The sequence below is a fragment of the Spermophilus citellus genome (genome assembly GCF_964194105.1).
Source record: "Spermophilus citellus genome assembly, chromosome: 3".
NCBI lineage: Eukaryota > Metazoa > Chordata > Mammalia > Rodentia > Sciuridae > Spermophilus > Spermophilus citellus.
The window spans coordinates 103,638,977-103,654,555 of record NC_138184.1 but is presented as its reverse complement, the minus strand read 5'-3'; the positions used below and the strand labels follow the sequence as shown (position 1 = coordinate 103,654,555).

At 59.0% G+C, this 15,579-nt stretch overlaps 1 protein-coding gene across 3 annotated transcripts in view; it reads right to left on the bottom strand.

Moving 5' to 3' along the window:
• Positions 1-11,804: 11,804 nt before the first annotated feature.
• Positions 11,805-15,579, bottom strand: part of ADGRD1 (adhesion G protein-coupled receptor D1) — a 99,169-nt gene continuing 95,394 nt past the window's right edge. For 2 of the 3 annotated variants that reach the window (XM_081284959.1, XM_081284961.1), the window contains 3 exons: positions 15,284-15,325; positions 14,642-14,734; positions 11,805-13,985 (listed from right to left, as the gene is read on the bottom strand). In XM_081284959.1, the coding sequence (XP_081141085.1) occupies positions 13,890-13,985; positions 14,642-14,734; positions 15,284-15,325 (231 nt within the window). In that variant the 3' untranslated portion in view covers positions 11,805-13,889. Of the gene's footprint in view, positions 14,024-14,641; positions 14,735-15,283; positions 15,326-15,579 lie in introns of all 3 variants that reach the window. The other variant, XM_081284960.1, reaches the window with a different exon arrangement.

The window sequence follows — 15,579 nt, the reverse complement described above, 5'->3', positions numbered from 1 at the left end:
GAGCTGATCTGTGGTGATCAGTGTGGACACCAGGAAGCATCCACTGCAAGGCCCCTCAGCCCGACCCATAGACGTTCTGCTAGCCCTGGGAGCTGGACATCCACGCTCCATACTGGCTCCCTGGATGCCCAGGTCTCCTTCAGTGCCATCACCTGTTTTCCTGGGCCCTGTCCTTGAGTGGGGTTTCATGGGGCTTCCGACTGGTGCCCTGGGTCCCATGACCAGGCTCACTATGAGGACACTGCTGTGAGGGAAGCTGGGAAATGGAGGCCTGTTCTCCTCCTCCGAGCAGCGAGGTGCACAGGAGGGAAGTGTGCTGACTGGATGGGTGTCCACAAGGACCGCCATGGCCTGAGCACGGCCAAGAGGACCCGCAGGCCCTGCTCTGTACCTTGTCACTGCTCCCTCCTGCCTCAGCCACATGGCCGCCTCTGTCCATGCCAGCCCCACCCCACCTTGGTTCTAGAACTCTCTCCCACATGTCCATCCAGGCCTGGCCCAAGAGCCGCCGCCTCAGAGAGGCTTTCACTGACCCCAGTGAGGTGGCCCTCCCACCCCAGTCCTCCAGAGTGTATAGCCCGCGAGTGCTGACCCTGCCAGGGGCCACCTCTGCCCTGGCCTCCCATGAAAATCCTCCAGGTGTTTCCACTGGGCTGACCCAGCACAGGGTCCAGCAAGTCCAGCTTGCAGTGCTCCCAGGCGTCCTCATCACAGGCCCAGGGCTCCCAGAAGCCCTGTCGGGGGAGCTGGCCGTCTCTGTCCCGGGGCCATGCGAGGGCTCTTTCAGCAGACTCACCCCAGGCCCTCCCCCACCAGCTGGGCAGAGTTGTCCGAGGCCCGCCTTTCCCTCTCACATCTGTCCAGGGGCGATGCTGGGCCTTCACATGCCTGGTCCTCCTGGCCCTTTGCTCACCCTGGGTGGATGTTAGAGAGGATGCCGATGCCCGGGTGGAAGGAAGCCCAGGACTGGGATCATCTGCCTGCGCCTGACGCAGGGCGGGGGACACGCTGTCCTGTGTCTTCATGGCACTCCATTTCCCAGTCTCCAGAAAGGAGCCCAACAGTTCAGGGAAGGAACACGGCTCAGACAGCCCAGTGGGGTGTGGGCCCATGTGGCCGGCCATCAGGGCAGCCATGGTCATCGTCCATGGCCAGTGCTCCCTGGAATAGCGGGCGGCCCCCTGATATCTCCTGCTGACCTGGGGACGTTAACTGGAGGGTCTCAGGAAGGACACTGGGGTCAGCCTTGTCACCCAGGGCCTTTCCTACTTCCAGGCCTCGTGCACACCTTGGCTCAGCCCCCTGCCCTCGAGGCCATCAATGGGGTGCCCACTCTCCAACCCCCTCTTCCCTCCTGGTATGTCCCTCTGGGCCGGCTGGGACGGGCCTTCCACTCTGAGGACCCATGCGATGACCCTGGGCCCATCTGGCTCCTCCAGGCCCCCTCCCACCTCCAGACCCCTTTCCCAGGTCAGGGGGCATGGTCACAGGCTCCTGGTATTGGGGCTGACGTCCTTGGGGGCCATCACTTTGCTAACCCCATCATCGTGGGCTCAAGCTGAGGTTCTCCCCACCTTGCTCCCACATGAGACATGGTCCTGTGACGTGCCCAGGTCCTGTCTGTCCCCTCTTGTGACGTGAAGGTTACATCTCCTCAAGGTCAAGGACACTCCCCCAGTTTCCCAAGGTCCATTCAGTGACCATGATCGGATGTGAAGTGGAGTCTTCAGGACCCCCTCTGGGATTCCAGGCACAGTAAAGGGGCCCTAGCTAGGCTGGTCAGCACTGCCCCTTGAGGGCTGCCCACAGCTTGGCACCAGGCACTGGCTGCCACGTGGGAAGGGGCTGATTGGTCCTGACTGTCCTAGAAAACCAGAAGCCAGAATTTCAGGCAAGGGCCTCAAGCTTCAAGCATTGGATTCTGATTCAAAAGCTCTGGGCATTGATGAGGTCAGGCCTGAAGGGTCCTCCTGGCCTGTGGCCCCGGGTGCATCTCTGTCCTGGGAAGCTTCCCTTTTACCACACCAGCCCCCTGCGTCCTGACAGGCTTCCTGGTCAAATCTGATCTTGTCCCTGCTCACTTCACCCCCAGAGGGTCCAGCCTAGGCAGAAGGCTCCCTCTTGGGCCCTCTCCAGCCTGTCCGGCTGCCCCCCACCCCCCCCGCCCCACCACACACACACAGGGCCTGACTCCCCAGCAGTTCCCATTTACCCTCTCACTCCTGGGCCTGACCCCCAGTTCCCAGGTCTAGGTGCCCTGCCCCTCGCCATCCTGGAGAACCTCCCTTCGTGGACAGCTCTGCCTCGATCTCCCCACAGGCCCTGAAGCAAAGAGAATACACGTAAAATATTAAGAGTGGCTGGAAGTTGTTTGAGTAAAAACACTAGAACTGATGAAGTGGACACACTGGAACTGATGAAGTAGACGTTCCAGAGCCCTGCAGAAGAGGTGGGTGTCGGACACGCGGGTTGCAGCTCTGTGCCCAGGAATGTAAGCTCAGGGGTCCCAGCTGAGCCTGGGGAGTCGCCAAGCATGTCCATGAGGGGGATCAGTCCTGATGGCCATGGCTCCTATCCCATTGCAAGGGCTGTCTGTGGATAATGCTACCAAATTACAAAGGTCTGCAGCCATGACACACCATGTCCTGATCTTCCTGTCATGGCCCTGTCTGCGGGCAGCTGTGCCCTCTGCCTGGAGTGCACCATCAGCGATTCTCTGCCATGGCTGCTGCCTCCTCTGTGCGGGGCAGACAGGCTCTGAAGGGACTCACCTGTGAGTCAGACGCCCTGGGATGGAAGTGGCCAAGGGGCCTCCATCCGGCAGCGCTTTCCCCTAGGTAGAGGGGCTGACCCCAGCATGGGGCAGAAACGAGTCCCCAGGGCCACAGCCTTACCGAGGGGCAGAGGAGGGACACACCAGGACTCCAGGGGTGGGACGTGAAGGTGAAGGGTGTCCTGAGGAGGCTGAGGCTCAGACATTCCCAAGGCTCACCGAGGCCAGCCTGCCTCACTCAGGTGACACAGACACACAGTGGCACACATATGGTACACGTAAGGGACCCACTAATTGCCCCCACGAGCATCAGAGCAGGGAAACTGAACACCCCACAGCAGACACAGGCCCCATGAGCAAATGCACAGAAACAGCACATGCCGATCACACACAGGCACAGGTGACATGGGGCAGGACACAGACTCAGCGACACATGGCAGCACATGGGCAGGTGACTTAGAGGACATGCGGTAACATCAGCACAGCACACAGATGAGGATCACATGCAGACAGCAGGACACGGGCAGCACTCACGGGTCACACGTTCACAGTAGAACACAGAACAGGTCACGGCACACACAAGACACGCGTGGGGAACACAGCATTACCCATGTGGGACACACAGTGGCAACCCACAGGTCCCCCTGTGAACGGTTCACACAGGAACCACATGATAAGGCCCAGCTGCTGACACCGGTACCAGAAACCACCCACAGGACACCACCTCTCAATTTCTGACCAGGGCCCCCACGGATGACACGGCACAGCCCACCCCACCTCAGGCTCAGATCCAAGGAGCGGCCATGGGCAGATCTTCCCTCTGTCCTGAAGGCCAGTGCTCTGGGGAGCACAGCAGTTCTGGAAGCCAGGGTGGGTGGAGAAGGCAGTGGGCTTGGTCTGGGGCTTGGTCCTTAGAGAGGTGGGCATTATCAACCCCTGGGCCTGGGGTCCAGCACTTCTCAGCATCATCCAGGGGTCACTGCACCCAGGTTTCCAGTGTCCCTGGTGCAGGGAGCGCTCTGCGGTGGCTGTCCCTCCTGCACATGCTCCATCAGCCCCCTGGGTCCCTCTGCCACAGCTGCAGGACGGGGCCACCCCTCGCTGGAGGGTTCACTGTGACATCTGTGGTGACATCTGAGACGTGAGACCCAGGTCCTAGGAGGCCACAGGAGTCTCTGGTGGCTGGCGAGGGTCCCTCTGCCTCCTGCGTCCATGTTTAACACCACAGAAGCAGGACGAGGCCGGGTCGCTCGGGGGATCCTAACAAAGCCGTGGGAGGTGACGCTGCTCCTGAGGACAGTTCAGATCTGTACCTGTTAGGTGATGTGGCAGGTTTTCTCCCAGTGCTCAGGGACCCAGGCACTCACCGAGCGGGGCCCAAGGGAGCCGCTGTCCCAGGAGAGTTTGCCCAGGCCCCTGCGGGGACCGGTTCCCAGGTGAGGGATGGTGCTGTCACAGGTGTGCCTGTGGGCCACTGGGCCTGAGCTCCCCTTCTTCCTCTGTCACAGCCACACACTGGCATGAGAACAGGGATGGACACTGCAGTCAGTGGGAGTCCATTCCACTTCAGGGCTTCCTGGTGGTCAGGTGTTAGGCTTGATGCAGAGGCGGACAGAGCCTGGTAGGTTGTAGGCCTGGCCGAGCTCCTCACATCGAGCCCCCTGGCTGTGAGGGTGAGTGGTGGTGAGGAAGGGGGTCCCGCAGGGAAAGCCTTTTATCTGAGTTGGCCAGAGTCGGCCTGTGGCTTGGACCCAGGAGCCACGGCACTTCCCTGGTAGAGATGATGGCCTGAGACTCGGGTCCCTGGGAGCACAAGTCCCTCCTGCAAACACCCTGACTGTCCCAGCTCAGCCACAAGACTGGCACCCCCCACCCTCTGCATGTGGACCCCAGGTGTCCCCATTGCCACCTGCATGGGATGGGTTGGGGAGCTGGCCCAGCTGACTGGCAGCTCTGCTCATCCTCAGCTCCCCTCCCAGCCTGTTACCTGTCCTCAGAGCTCTCCGCAGAGAACTGAGGGGAAAGACTCTGTGAAATGAAAATGCATTAAGGCTCTCAAAGACATCAAAGTCAATTTCAGCCGTGGAGAACAAAGCGCGTGTCATGGAACAGCACAGCAATTACCTCCCTCGCCAGCACCAACCCCCTCAGCACCTCTCCACGGCCTGGCCTCTTACGCACGGTCCTAGTGAGGAGTGACGTCTGCCTGGGCTTTAATTACCAGCTCCTAATGCAGCAATGATCCCCTCTGAGGACAGCCGTGTGCTGTTAACGTTTATTTGCCGCATGTCTCATTACAGCAAGGACTTGGGGGGAGCCAGGGCACCTGTTGCAAGCATTTTTCTGAGTTCTGGCCACATGCCAGGGTCAGTGCTACTGAGGAGGTAAATCTGCACACGACAGAGCCAGCCCCACCCTCACGGAGCTTCATCCACAGAGAGATAGAGGGACTGAGAATCCCCACCTGCCTAGAAGTCAAACCAATGGGTGTCATGGAGGAAAAGTCCCACGGGCTGTGGGGACGCAGGCAGAGGCAGAGGAGCTGAGAATTCTGAACAGGCAGGTGAATGACCCAGAGGACAGCCTGGTGTTTGCCCTGAGGTCACAGACTATCGGGGTGGAAGGGGTACCCCGGGAAATGGACCTGGCAGCCCCAGCCCCCAACCAGACCTGCCCACAGCCTCCCCGATGTAGGGAGCCACCCTTCAGATCCCATGTGCTGCCAGTCAAGAGCCCTGCAGAGGACATGGTCAGAAATGACAGACAGGCAAGTGCCAGAGGAAAAGACCACGGATCTGCAGAAAGCCACCAGTCCCCAGGGACACCATCACACACTTTGGTCACCACGGGTTTGGAGACATGGCTTGCCTCAGATATTCTCCTACATTTCCACATAGAATCCCCCCTCCCAGCCCCAAAGCCCTCCTGGGGAAATGACCACAGGCCCATCATAGAATGACACACAGGGCCCCCCGTTCAAGATAAGCTGTCAGACAGCCACAGGGTCACGCTTAGCTTGCCTCTCCCCCAGTGCAGGGACCTGAGAGGATGCATGGGCTGTCCCCTGACACTGCCCTGTCCTCAGGAGCATGACAGTTTTGGGTGGTGCTGTTGGGGACAGTGTGTGCAAAGGCCCTGCAAATGCAAATAGCTTGTGACCAGAGCAGGGTACATGTGAAGGGAGGGAGATGGGGCCACCAGGAAACAGGAGCCAGGCTGCTGGGCCCTGCAGGCCATTCCCAGGAGCAGGCTTCACTCTAAGAGGCAGGAAAGCCCTGGTGCCTCTGAGCTATGTCCAGCCAACCTTCCACAGCCACAGTCAAGGCCAGCCCTCTGCATGTGTGTTAGCTGAACCAGGTCCCTGTACAGTCTCCACCCGCGCTCTCCCTCCTGAAGCCCTGGGGCCCTTGGATTCCTCCTTCCCCAGACCAGACCCCCTGCAGCTCCACAGTAGTGTGTGTCTCCTCCTGGCTCTTGTCACATCCCCCACACAGGCAGCACGGGCTCAGGACTTATCTGTCTCTCGTCACCTCGGGATCCCGCCCCTGGAGGAGCCTGGCCATGGTGGTTGAACAGAACTGACCTGATGAGTGAGTGGACATGTGAGGGAGCCCACAGCACTGAAGACAGTGAGAATGCCACCCCCAGTGCCCGCTGAACTGTGGGCACATGGGCACTGCCCTTCCCCGTCCTGCAGTGGACACCGCCTCTGCTTCCTACAGTGAGTGACCCTCCTAGCGTGACATGGTACTGGGAGGCTGACTAGGCTCAGTTTCCAGATCATGCCCACGCACTGCTCTGTGCATGTGCCTCTGGGGCCAGTGGGGGCTGCCACCAGGCCTGGCTGCCGTGAGCAAAGCTGTGACACTCGCAGCAGCGCAGACACCTGCGACACCCAGGCCTCACGTCCTATGGATGCAAAGCTGGTGGGGAGTCGCTGGGTCACACAGATTTTCTGCTTCTGATGATTTGCAGACCCTCCTGGTGGTCAGTTGACAATATTATCCTGCACATTTGCTAGAGGGTGGCTCCCACGGGTTCTCACAGGAGAGAGGGAGGAGGGGAGGAGAAAGAAAGAGAGGGAGAGAAACATGTCACCATGCCAGGTGGCAGGTATGTGGAGCACCTGACTGTGATCGTCTTAGCCTGCATACGGACCTCCCTGGGGCACCTACATATTCAGCGCCACAGCTTAGCTGTGTCAGGAGGAAGTATAGCCCAGGAAGGAGGACCATAGGCCCGTGTGCCCACACACTCAGGACCGCCATGAAGCTCTGCGCGCTCTCCAGGGCCATGGCCCCAGGGGACTCCTCCTTCTTTCTGGTTATTGATAATCAACATTTTCCACAGTAGTTGTGTCTTTTATAATAAAAGGAATAATCTTCCCAGTGCAGCTCTTGTCACTTGGGTCCTTGGGAGTGGACGGAAGGTAATGCCACTAGAGGAACCAAACCCAGGGAAGGTTCCAGAACCCACGGGAGCAACCTGGAAATTGAGAGTTGGAAATGACCATAAATAAATTGGTATCCTTGGAGTCCAACAATCGCTGGATTTTTTTTTCTCTTTTATTGTTCTGGGGATATAAAAAAAAGGTAAGCACTTGACTAGTATTTTCCTTAAGAAACCACTCTTCAAAAATTAATAAATGCACACTTAAATAAAGAGACAGGCTCCTGGGACACTCCTAAAATTTGACTCCCCATCCAAAACCAAGCTGGAATGACGGAGACATTTCACCCAGGAAGCAGAAGGCCTGGGGAGGGGGGTCTTCCTAGACCAGGTGGGAGATCTGAGATTCTCCATGTGATCAGATGATGCCTAGCTGGCTGCTTGCAGAGCTGCCTAGGATGAATGCTGAGGCTCCCTGGACTCCAAAGAGATGCCAGGGCAACAGAGGAGTGGGTCCTCCAGCCTGGACCTGCCAAGTCTGCAGGACAGACATGGGGGTGACGGTGGGGGAACCCTCTGCTTCCTCTCCAACCCGTTGTCATGCAGGGAGCTGAGCGTCTGCAGGTGAGACCAGGGTTGCTGTTGGCAGCCCCACTTCCCACCCAGCTTCTGGAGGCAGAGGGAAGTCGTCCCCAAACCCAGCATAACGGGTTCACAGAGAGACAAGTTTGAATAGAAACTATGAACCGGTCCCCGGTGTCCTTCCAGGACATCATTGCAACCACCCAAATTCCCTGCTATGGATGGACACTCCCAGGGTAGCCAGGAGAGGCCAGGTAATGTATTAGTGTCCCTCCAGGCTGAAGAGCACTGAAGTGCCCTCCAGGGCGCCCCATCCAACAGAGCCCAGGCTCCCCCAGGCCTCCACTAAAAATCCCGTTGCTCACAGCTTTCCTCAGAGGCTAGACACGTATCCTGGGTGTCAGGTGGGAGTCCAGCAGGCAGGTGAGTGCTCAGCCTGCTCCTCCAGGCATGCCCGGGGACCTGGCAGACATGTAGGAGCCCAGGCCCGGCCCCGCCCAGGAATCAGCAACTGCCATTGCACCAGGGCCGCCAAGGGACTTGTGGGCACACTGTGTGCTGAGGAACACAGGACTAGTTCCAGGTAGAGGGGACCTCCTGCAGCCACCTGCAAGCCTGGGGACCAGCGTCCCATGCCACACAGCAGCCTGCAGCCTGGGACGAGCATGGGAAGGACAGGGCCTCCTGGCAGGCCAGGTGAGAGGGAGGACTCTGCAGGCCCCTGCCTCCCACACACACACAAGGAAATCCTGGCCAGTGTCCAACTCTAGCCCTCGCCAGACAGCAAGGGACAGACTCCACTTCATGCAGCTACGGGAACCAGGAGTAGAGCGGTGACAGGCATTGGCAGTGCAGCTGATGAGCACAGCCTGTTAACCTGAGGGAGCAGAGGCGTCTCCAGCAGCCCCAGTTACAGGAGCAGCCTGCCCCATGCAGGGGACAGCCATTAGCTCATCCCCAGACAGACACCATCAGGCCATTGCTCTCTCTGATTAGATCTGAGTACGTGAGTCCCAGGGGAGTGACAGGGCAATCACACAATTGTCCATGGAGACATGAGAGCAGCAGATGGTAGCCCTTCAGGCCACCCCTCAGCTCCAAGCTGCAGGTCTCCAGCACACAAGGTGGGGTCCTTCCCACACTTGTGGTGCCCACCCAAGATCCCGGGAGCCCTGCTATGACACAGGAGAGCTGTCAGGCCACCACTGACCTCTGGAGATGGCACCAGAGTGGAGAGCCAGGACCCTGTCTGGGCACAGGGCTGTCCACAGCCTGGCCCTGGAGCCACCCTGGGGCCACACTTCTCCCTTCCCTCACATATCTCACCCCTCAGTTAACTGTGACTAGAGGCTCTGTTTCCTTGTCTCCATCAACCTCACCCATCTAGAAAGTGAGCTTTACCACAGGAACACACAGGTGGGACCAAGTGGCATCTGAGTAGGGCCCATACGGTCACAGATTCAGGCGTCCCCTGGAGGCCTTGGAAGCACGGCCTGGAGACCAGGTGACCACTGAGTACTGTGGACAAGTGCAAGGAAGGACAGGGACAGAAGGGCCGAGAGGGAGGAGCTGGGGTTGTCCCTGGGACCTCGGTGCCCGCACCGTGCTCTACATGGAGATGGATCTGGGCACGATCACTAAAATCAAAACCAGAGTCTGAATCCATCAATACTTGAAGACCCAGTTGTGCCCATCTCCACTGCCAAGGGTCCGGGCTGGGGCCGGAGGCTCATGAAGGGGGGGGGGTGGTGGTGGTGGTGGTGGTAAAGACCAGGAGCCAGAATCCCAGCTCTGAAGACTCAGGATCGATAGACGCAATGCCACTAAGACACAGGTGCCGTGACAAGGGGGCCCTTCATCTCACTTCTCCCTCCCCGAGCTTCTGACCGTCAACCTGAGGACAACACTGACACCCCTGCTGGGCGAGCCACTCGGCCGTCCCCGTGCTCAGAGCAGGAGGAAAATGATTCCACTTGTATATTTATCCTATACCAACTCAAGTCATAATGGTGATGGGAGGGACAGCAGCAGAGCAGATGGGGGGGAGCCAAAGGGGAGGGTGATGAGACCCACCAGATCATGGCACATGCCTAAAAGCATGGTGTCATGAGTGCCACTGTCATGCATAGTCATAATGCACCAAGAACTAAACAAAAACACAAGGAGTGTCAGGACCTGTCCTGGCCTAGAGGGACGTAAGACATGACCACGTGCCATAGGGCTGCCACAAAGCGACAACTTCCACGTACCACAGGGGCACCACAAGGGGACAACTTCAAAGAGAAACAAGAAAACAGTGGTAACCAAAGTCCTGTCTGAATCGCCAAATGGAAAGAAAGCTGCCATCAGCCAGAGGTGGGAGACTACCCCAGGTGTCCCAGGCTACGGCGCAAATGAGGCACTTGGGGGGGGGGGCTCTGGTGGCACCAGGGACCACATAACACACAGTGACCCAGACCTCACAGGAGAGCGCAGAAGACAAGGCCACATGCTGCAGGTCCCTCGTAAAGACCCCGCGTCCCAATGAGAAACAGAGCCTCAGGCAGCATCTGAATGTGACCTGAGGATACGTGTTTTAGAAGGGAAACTGGCACAGACTGGCATGGAGGCTACACAGAGGGTGGGTAGGAAGGAGTCAAAGGTCCATCACCAGAGGCGGGGAGCAGCCAGAGATGGGCAGGCCTCCTCCCCTCCTCCGCCCACACCAGCCTCTTGGGAGCATCGTCATGCCTGGGGAGCTCAGAGACCAAGGCCTCTGGGGGCTGCTCTGGGGCCCAGGATTGCAGGGCAGGAGTGGGACACTGTGTGGAGGTGAATGGGAACCCGGCCCATTCTGGGGGGTCAGCCCGGGGTCCCCTTCACCTCTGTTCCACCCACGCATGCCTAGGGGCCATGAAGGAGGGGTCCAGGCTGGGGCCTGGGGGATGTAGGACAGGAGGAGGGCGTGCCCTGGACAGGGCAAGAGCAGGAGTCCAGGCACACTGCCCTGGTCACTCAGGCCATCCTCCTCCAGCCTTGCAGGTGACAGTGGATAGCAGCAGTGTTCAAGGGACTCGCTGCAGGTCAGGGTGTCACCCACCCCAGCATACCACCCGGGTGGTCCATGGGGCTCCCACCAGAGCTCACTGCACACTGACCTGAGGGGAAGGTGACCCAGGCAGCCTCAGCACAGAGTGAGAGAGCTCCCTGGGTAAATGGGAGCCCCCAATACCTTCAGAATCATCACCCACTCAGAGAACGCAGGGACATGGGACACCACCAACCTCTGCTGTAGTCAGAGGCTTGCAGATCAGGAACTGCTCACACACGTCACACTGGTTACCAAAAATACTGGTGATGCTCTTTGCTGGTCAAATCTTTGAGAGTGTCTCCTTGACAGTGAGAACAGACGACCCTGGAGCCACTTGGTCAACAACATGAAAGCAGCTTCAAGACTCACGGAAGGATTGATCTTTCTGATGCCAGAACTCACTTTTTATATTTTGACTTGGAAAAGAATTGATACACAAAAAAAGTAAGAAAAAAAAAGCCACAAGCACAGAGACATTGAAAACATGGATATCTGTACATCTATTATCTATCAAATATTATAGAAAGGTATAAAATATATTAAAGTACATATGTAGTATATAAATATGTCTCAAAATACATGTACATATAAATAAAGTATGTGCACACGTGCCTAAGTGTGTAACACTGATGCACAAAGGAGCCCAGACCACCTGGTGCAAACGGTAAGGTGAGCTGTACGTGCACCCCACGGTGTGGAGTGTGGATGGGTAGAAATGGCCGTGAGCACTGGGTCTAGGGGCAGTGATGGCACTATGGGTGATATAGGGCAGTGGCCGTGGCCCTGCAGCACTTGGCCTGGGTGGGTGCAGCCTGGAGCCTCTGTTGCCGTGTCTCTCCCTCGTCCACTCCCAGCACTGGGATGGAGGCTGCGAGTGCACTGGGTACCCAGGAGATGCTGAGTGTGCGTGTGAGCCCCAGCCTCGCCCTTCACCCTGTGCTTCCTTAGTAGAGACCCCACTACTGACAGATCTCCAAGGTCACACTCCACTCAAGGACACTGCGGTTTTATTGCATGAAAATCACAACATATTTCAGTTCTCAGAGGCCACAATCGTCTCTCCTGCGAAAACTGCTTTAAACACACATTTCTTGCTGATTTTTTAAGAGGACCACTCCGAGTACGGATGGTAAGGTGGGCGGAGGCCAAGGCACCCAGCCCATAAGCAAAGCCCAGACTCTGTCTGGACACAAAGTCTCACAGGCCCTGGGGGCCGCCAAGAGCTGAGGAGCGAGGAGCAAGGACCCCTGTGGAAACCACAGCTCCTAGCACCGAATCTGATCCAGTGTCTGCCGAGGGACCTGGTATCTAACTTGTGGGTGCTGGCGGCAGGCCAGGGGCTGGCCAGGGCTTACTACTGGTCTGGTTTCAGAAATCACAAGAGACCTGAGCGGTGGCCCCACACACTGGGTCTCACAGTGACCTCAGCCTGTGTCACCTGGGTTCATACCATGGCCCGGCCATGGTCACAGTGGGCTCAGCTGGCTGTGGTCACAGTGGGCTCAGCTGGCTTGTGCACTGGGGACTAGCTTGGACATAACAGAGGCTGGTTCTATGGACACACGGCTTTGCCTGACAGGGATGGGTGCCCTCCCCATGAGCAGGCCAGCTGTGGAGAGGCCAGCTATGGAGAGGCCCCAGCAGCTGGGTTGCAGCTCAGGAGAGCACTTGGGGCACTTCCCAGGGTGTGCAGGGCCCGGGGCCAGATCCCAGCACTAAAAAAAGAAAGTAATTGGTTGTTAAAAAAAAAAAAAGGCTCTAGATGACGGTGGAAAAGTCCACAGAAGCACATCAAGTCCAGCGCTGGGCAGGGCGGGCGTGGTGAGGGCCATGACATCGGGTCACAGTGTAAAGTGGAGGCTTCCAGTATCAAAACCAGGTGGACCTGGCTGTGCACTTCATGCCACGCTCAGGTCTGGGTTACAGTGCAGCTGCTCGCGGCCTGTGTCAGATGTCCATGGTGTCCCCTCTGCGATCCAGGGCCGAGCACCCAGGAGTGGTCACAGTGGTCCCCCCTCCCCAGGGACCGAGCTGAGTCCACCTACTAATGCCAGGCAAAGGACTGCCAGGCCCTGCTGGGTCCTCCCTCGGGAGCAGGCAGCCTCTATGCAACGTGGCCACCTTGGAAGGACAGGGGTCACTGTGCTGCCAGTGTCAGTCTGCTTCCTAGACGCGAAGGAGAAATTGCGGGTCCCTCCCTGGGGACAGAGACACGAGGACACAGGAGATGCAGCAGGAGGTGGTTGGCTCTGTCGGGGCAGATGGGCAGGAAAGAAGGCTTCCGCCAGGAAAGGGCACCTTCAGGCTGACCTGGGTCCAGAGAGGTAGCACTCTCGGGCGTGGGCAATGTCTCTGACAGCCCAAATCCCAGGCCACTGGGCTGTGCCTTTTCCAAGGGTGGAGGTCCAGTGTGGGCACACCTGCCAGGGCAGCATGACTCCAGCCCAAGTCCCCAGCATGGGTGGAGACCCCAGAGCTGACCACTTGGCAAGGGCTGGCCTCAGTGCTGTGACCCTGAAGGAGACCATGCATCCCAGCTAGGGCTAGCTCTGGGAGCTGTGTGGGTGGAGTCAGCAGACCAGGGACACCCCACCCTGTTCCCCACTCTCCTCGGACATTCTGGCTGATCCTCCAGGGGTGCACAGGGACCTAAACTACCCCCACAGGACTCCTCTGGGCCCCTATCAAGGCAGTGGCAACCCCCTCCTGAGCGACAGCCTGTGTCCCCCGTGCCACAGCTTTACTGGGTGCATGTGGAAGGAGGGAGGCTCATGATGGGTGTCACAGTGGGCCACCATGCACTCCAGTGTCCTCAGGGGGCAGCCAGCCCTCGGGTGCATGGGGCAGGATCCAGTGTCCTCAGGGGCAGCCAGCCCTCGGGTGCGCCGGGCAGGAGGGCCCCGGGGTCTCTAGGCACGCAGCCCTGAGTATCAGGCTGCAGGAGCTGGTGGGTGCTCTTCTGTAGGGTCACAGGTGGAGGCTGCGACCTCATGTCCAGGCAGCAGGGAGAGGGTCCCAAGTGGGTAGGGTACTCGTTCTGCTCTGCTCTGGGAGGCAGTCATCACCAGCTCTTGCTCACACGGCAGACAGGTCCACGCGGGGGGCAGAGAGGCTGCTCTTATCCCAGGGGCTGAGCTTGGTGGAGCCTGTGCCGGGCCTGGTCCCATTCATCTGCAGGCCACAAGCAGGTGAGGAGTGGGAGCTGGGCCCTAGAGGAAGCCCAGACCCCATGCGGGCATGGACACCCAGAGGCAGGAAGCCGCAAGGGTCCACTGCAGGGGCAGAGGCACAGGGCCCCCCTGCTCCCCTGAGAAACAAGGACCTGAACAAGAGGACCCAGACCAGAGCAGCCGCACGGTCCCCTCCCAAGTTCAGGTGTGTCCACCCTCTGCTCCTGTCCCTGTACAGCTGTGCTCTCATTTTCCCTTTCTTCATGGAGCCCCAGGGTCAGGTCCTGTGTGGGCCGTGGGGTCAGAGTGGCCAACAGAGGTAGCCGGCTCCTTACTCCCATAGCGTCGTGTTCCAAAGAGGCCAGACAACGGGCAGAATGGCCAGCAATCACGCGCAAGGGCGGAAGCATGGGGATGGATGGGGCACCCCCACATGACGTCCAGGAAGGAGTCACCTCGGCAAGGACCCATAGGGTATGTGGGAGGAGCCCAGCCCAGCATCTGCTCCAGCTGCCCAGTGGGGCAGAGCTCAGGGAAGGAGAGCCGTCTCCGGTGGGCAAGGTAACCACAGAGCAAGGGCCCAGGTCAGCGAGGGCCGCCATTCCAGCAGGCTCAGCAGGGAGAGGGGACCCGAGGTGGGGACCACACAGCACTTACGAGGTCTGAGCTAAGGGGCTTTGTGTTGGCACTGCGGGCAGAGCTGCTCACCAGGGACCAGACCTTGGTTTTGTGCTTGAAGGCGGCTCTCACCTTGGAGGAGATGGACAGGAGAGGCCAGTTAGGACACTTCAGAGGCTGGAGAAGCAAAGCCAGACGTGTTATCAACAGTGCCCAGGCGGCTCCCGCAATACCCAAGGCAAGTGAGGACCCAGATAGGCAGGATCGGTTGTTATCAGTGTCGACACCTGTGAGCTGGTCATCAACTGGCTGGCTAAGGGTGGCATGGCCAGGCTTCAGCTGGCAGGGCAAGGCTGTCCCACACACTAGGCCCCTTTAGAAATGAGAGCTCCTGCATGGTGGGGAGGTGGGGCGGTGGGAGGTGGGAGGTGGGAGGTGGGAGGGTGCTGGGGGGGGCAGTACAGCAGTGAGGAGGTGGGGGGATGGGGATGTGGGGAGGTGGGGGGTGAGGAGGTGGAGGGTGGGGGTGGAGAGGTGGGGAGGTCGGGGGATGGGGAGGTGAGGGGATGGGGAGGTGGGGGGATGGGGAGGTGGGGAAGTGGGGAGGTGGGGAAGTGGGGAGGTGGGGAGGTGGGGGTGAGGAGGTTGGGGGTGGGGGATGAGGAGGTGGGGCAGACATACCTCTGAGTTCAGCAGGCAGTGGAAGAGGAAGATGAAGAGGCCCTGGAGGAGGGAGGAGCAGAGTTAGAGTCACCTGCATTTGTCACCCACAAGGAGCTCCAAGGGCTCTTCCCTCACATAGCCCTGGGGCGGCACTGACACCTCGCCTGGGGACTTGCTGCCACACTGTTCCACATGGGAAGGGGCTCCTAGACCCCTCCTGTGACCCTGCCTAGAGCCCAGCAGCTGCTGTGACAGAATTCCAGAGGGGGCTTTCCTGCTTGCCAAAGGTGCAGAGACAGGTGGATGTCCAGAAA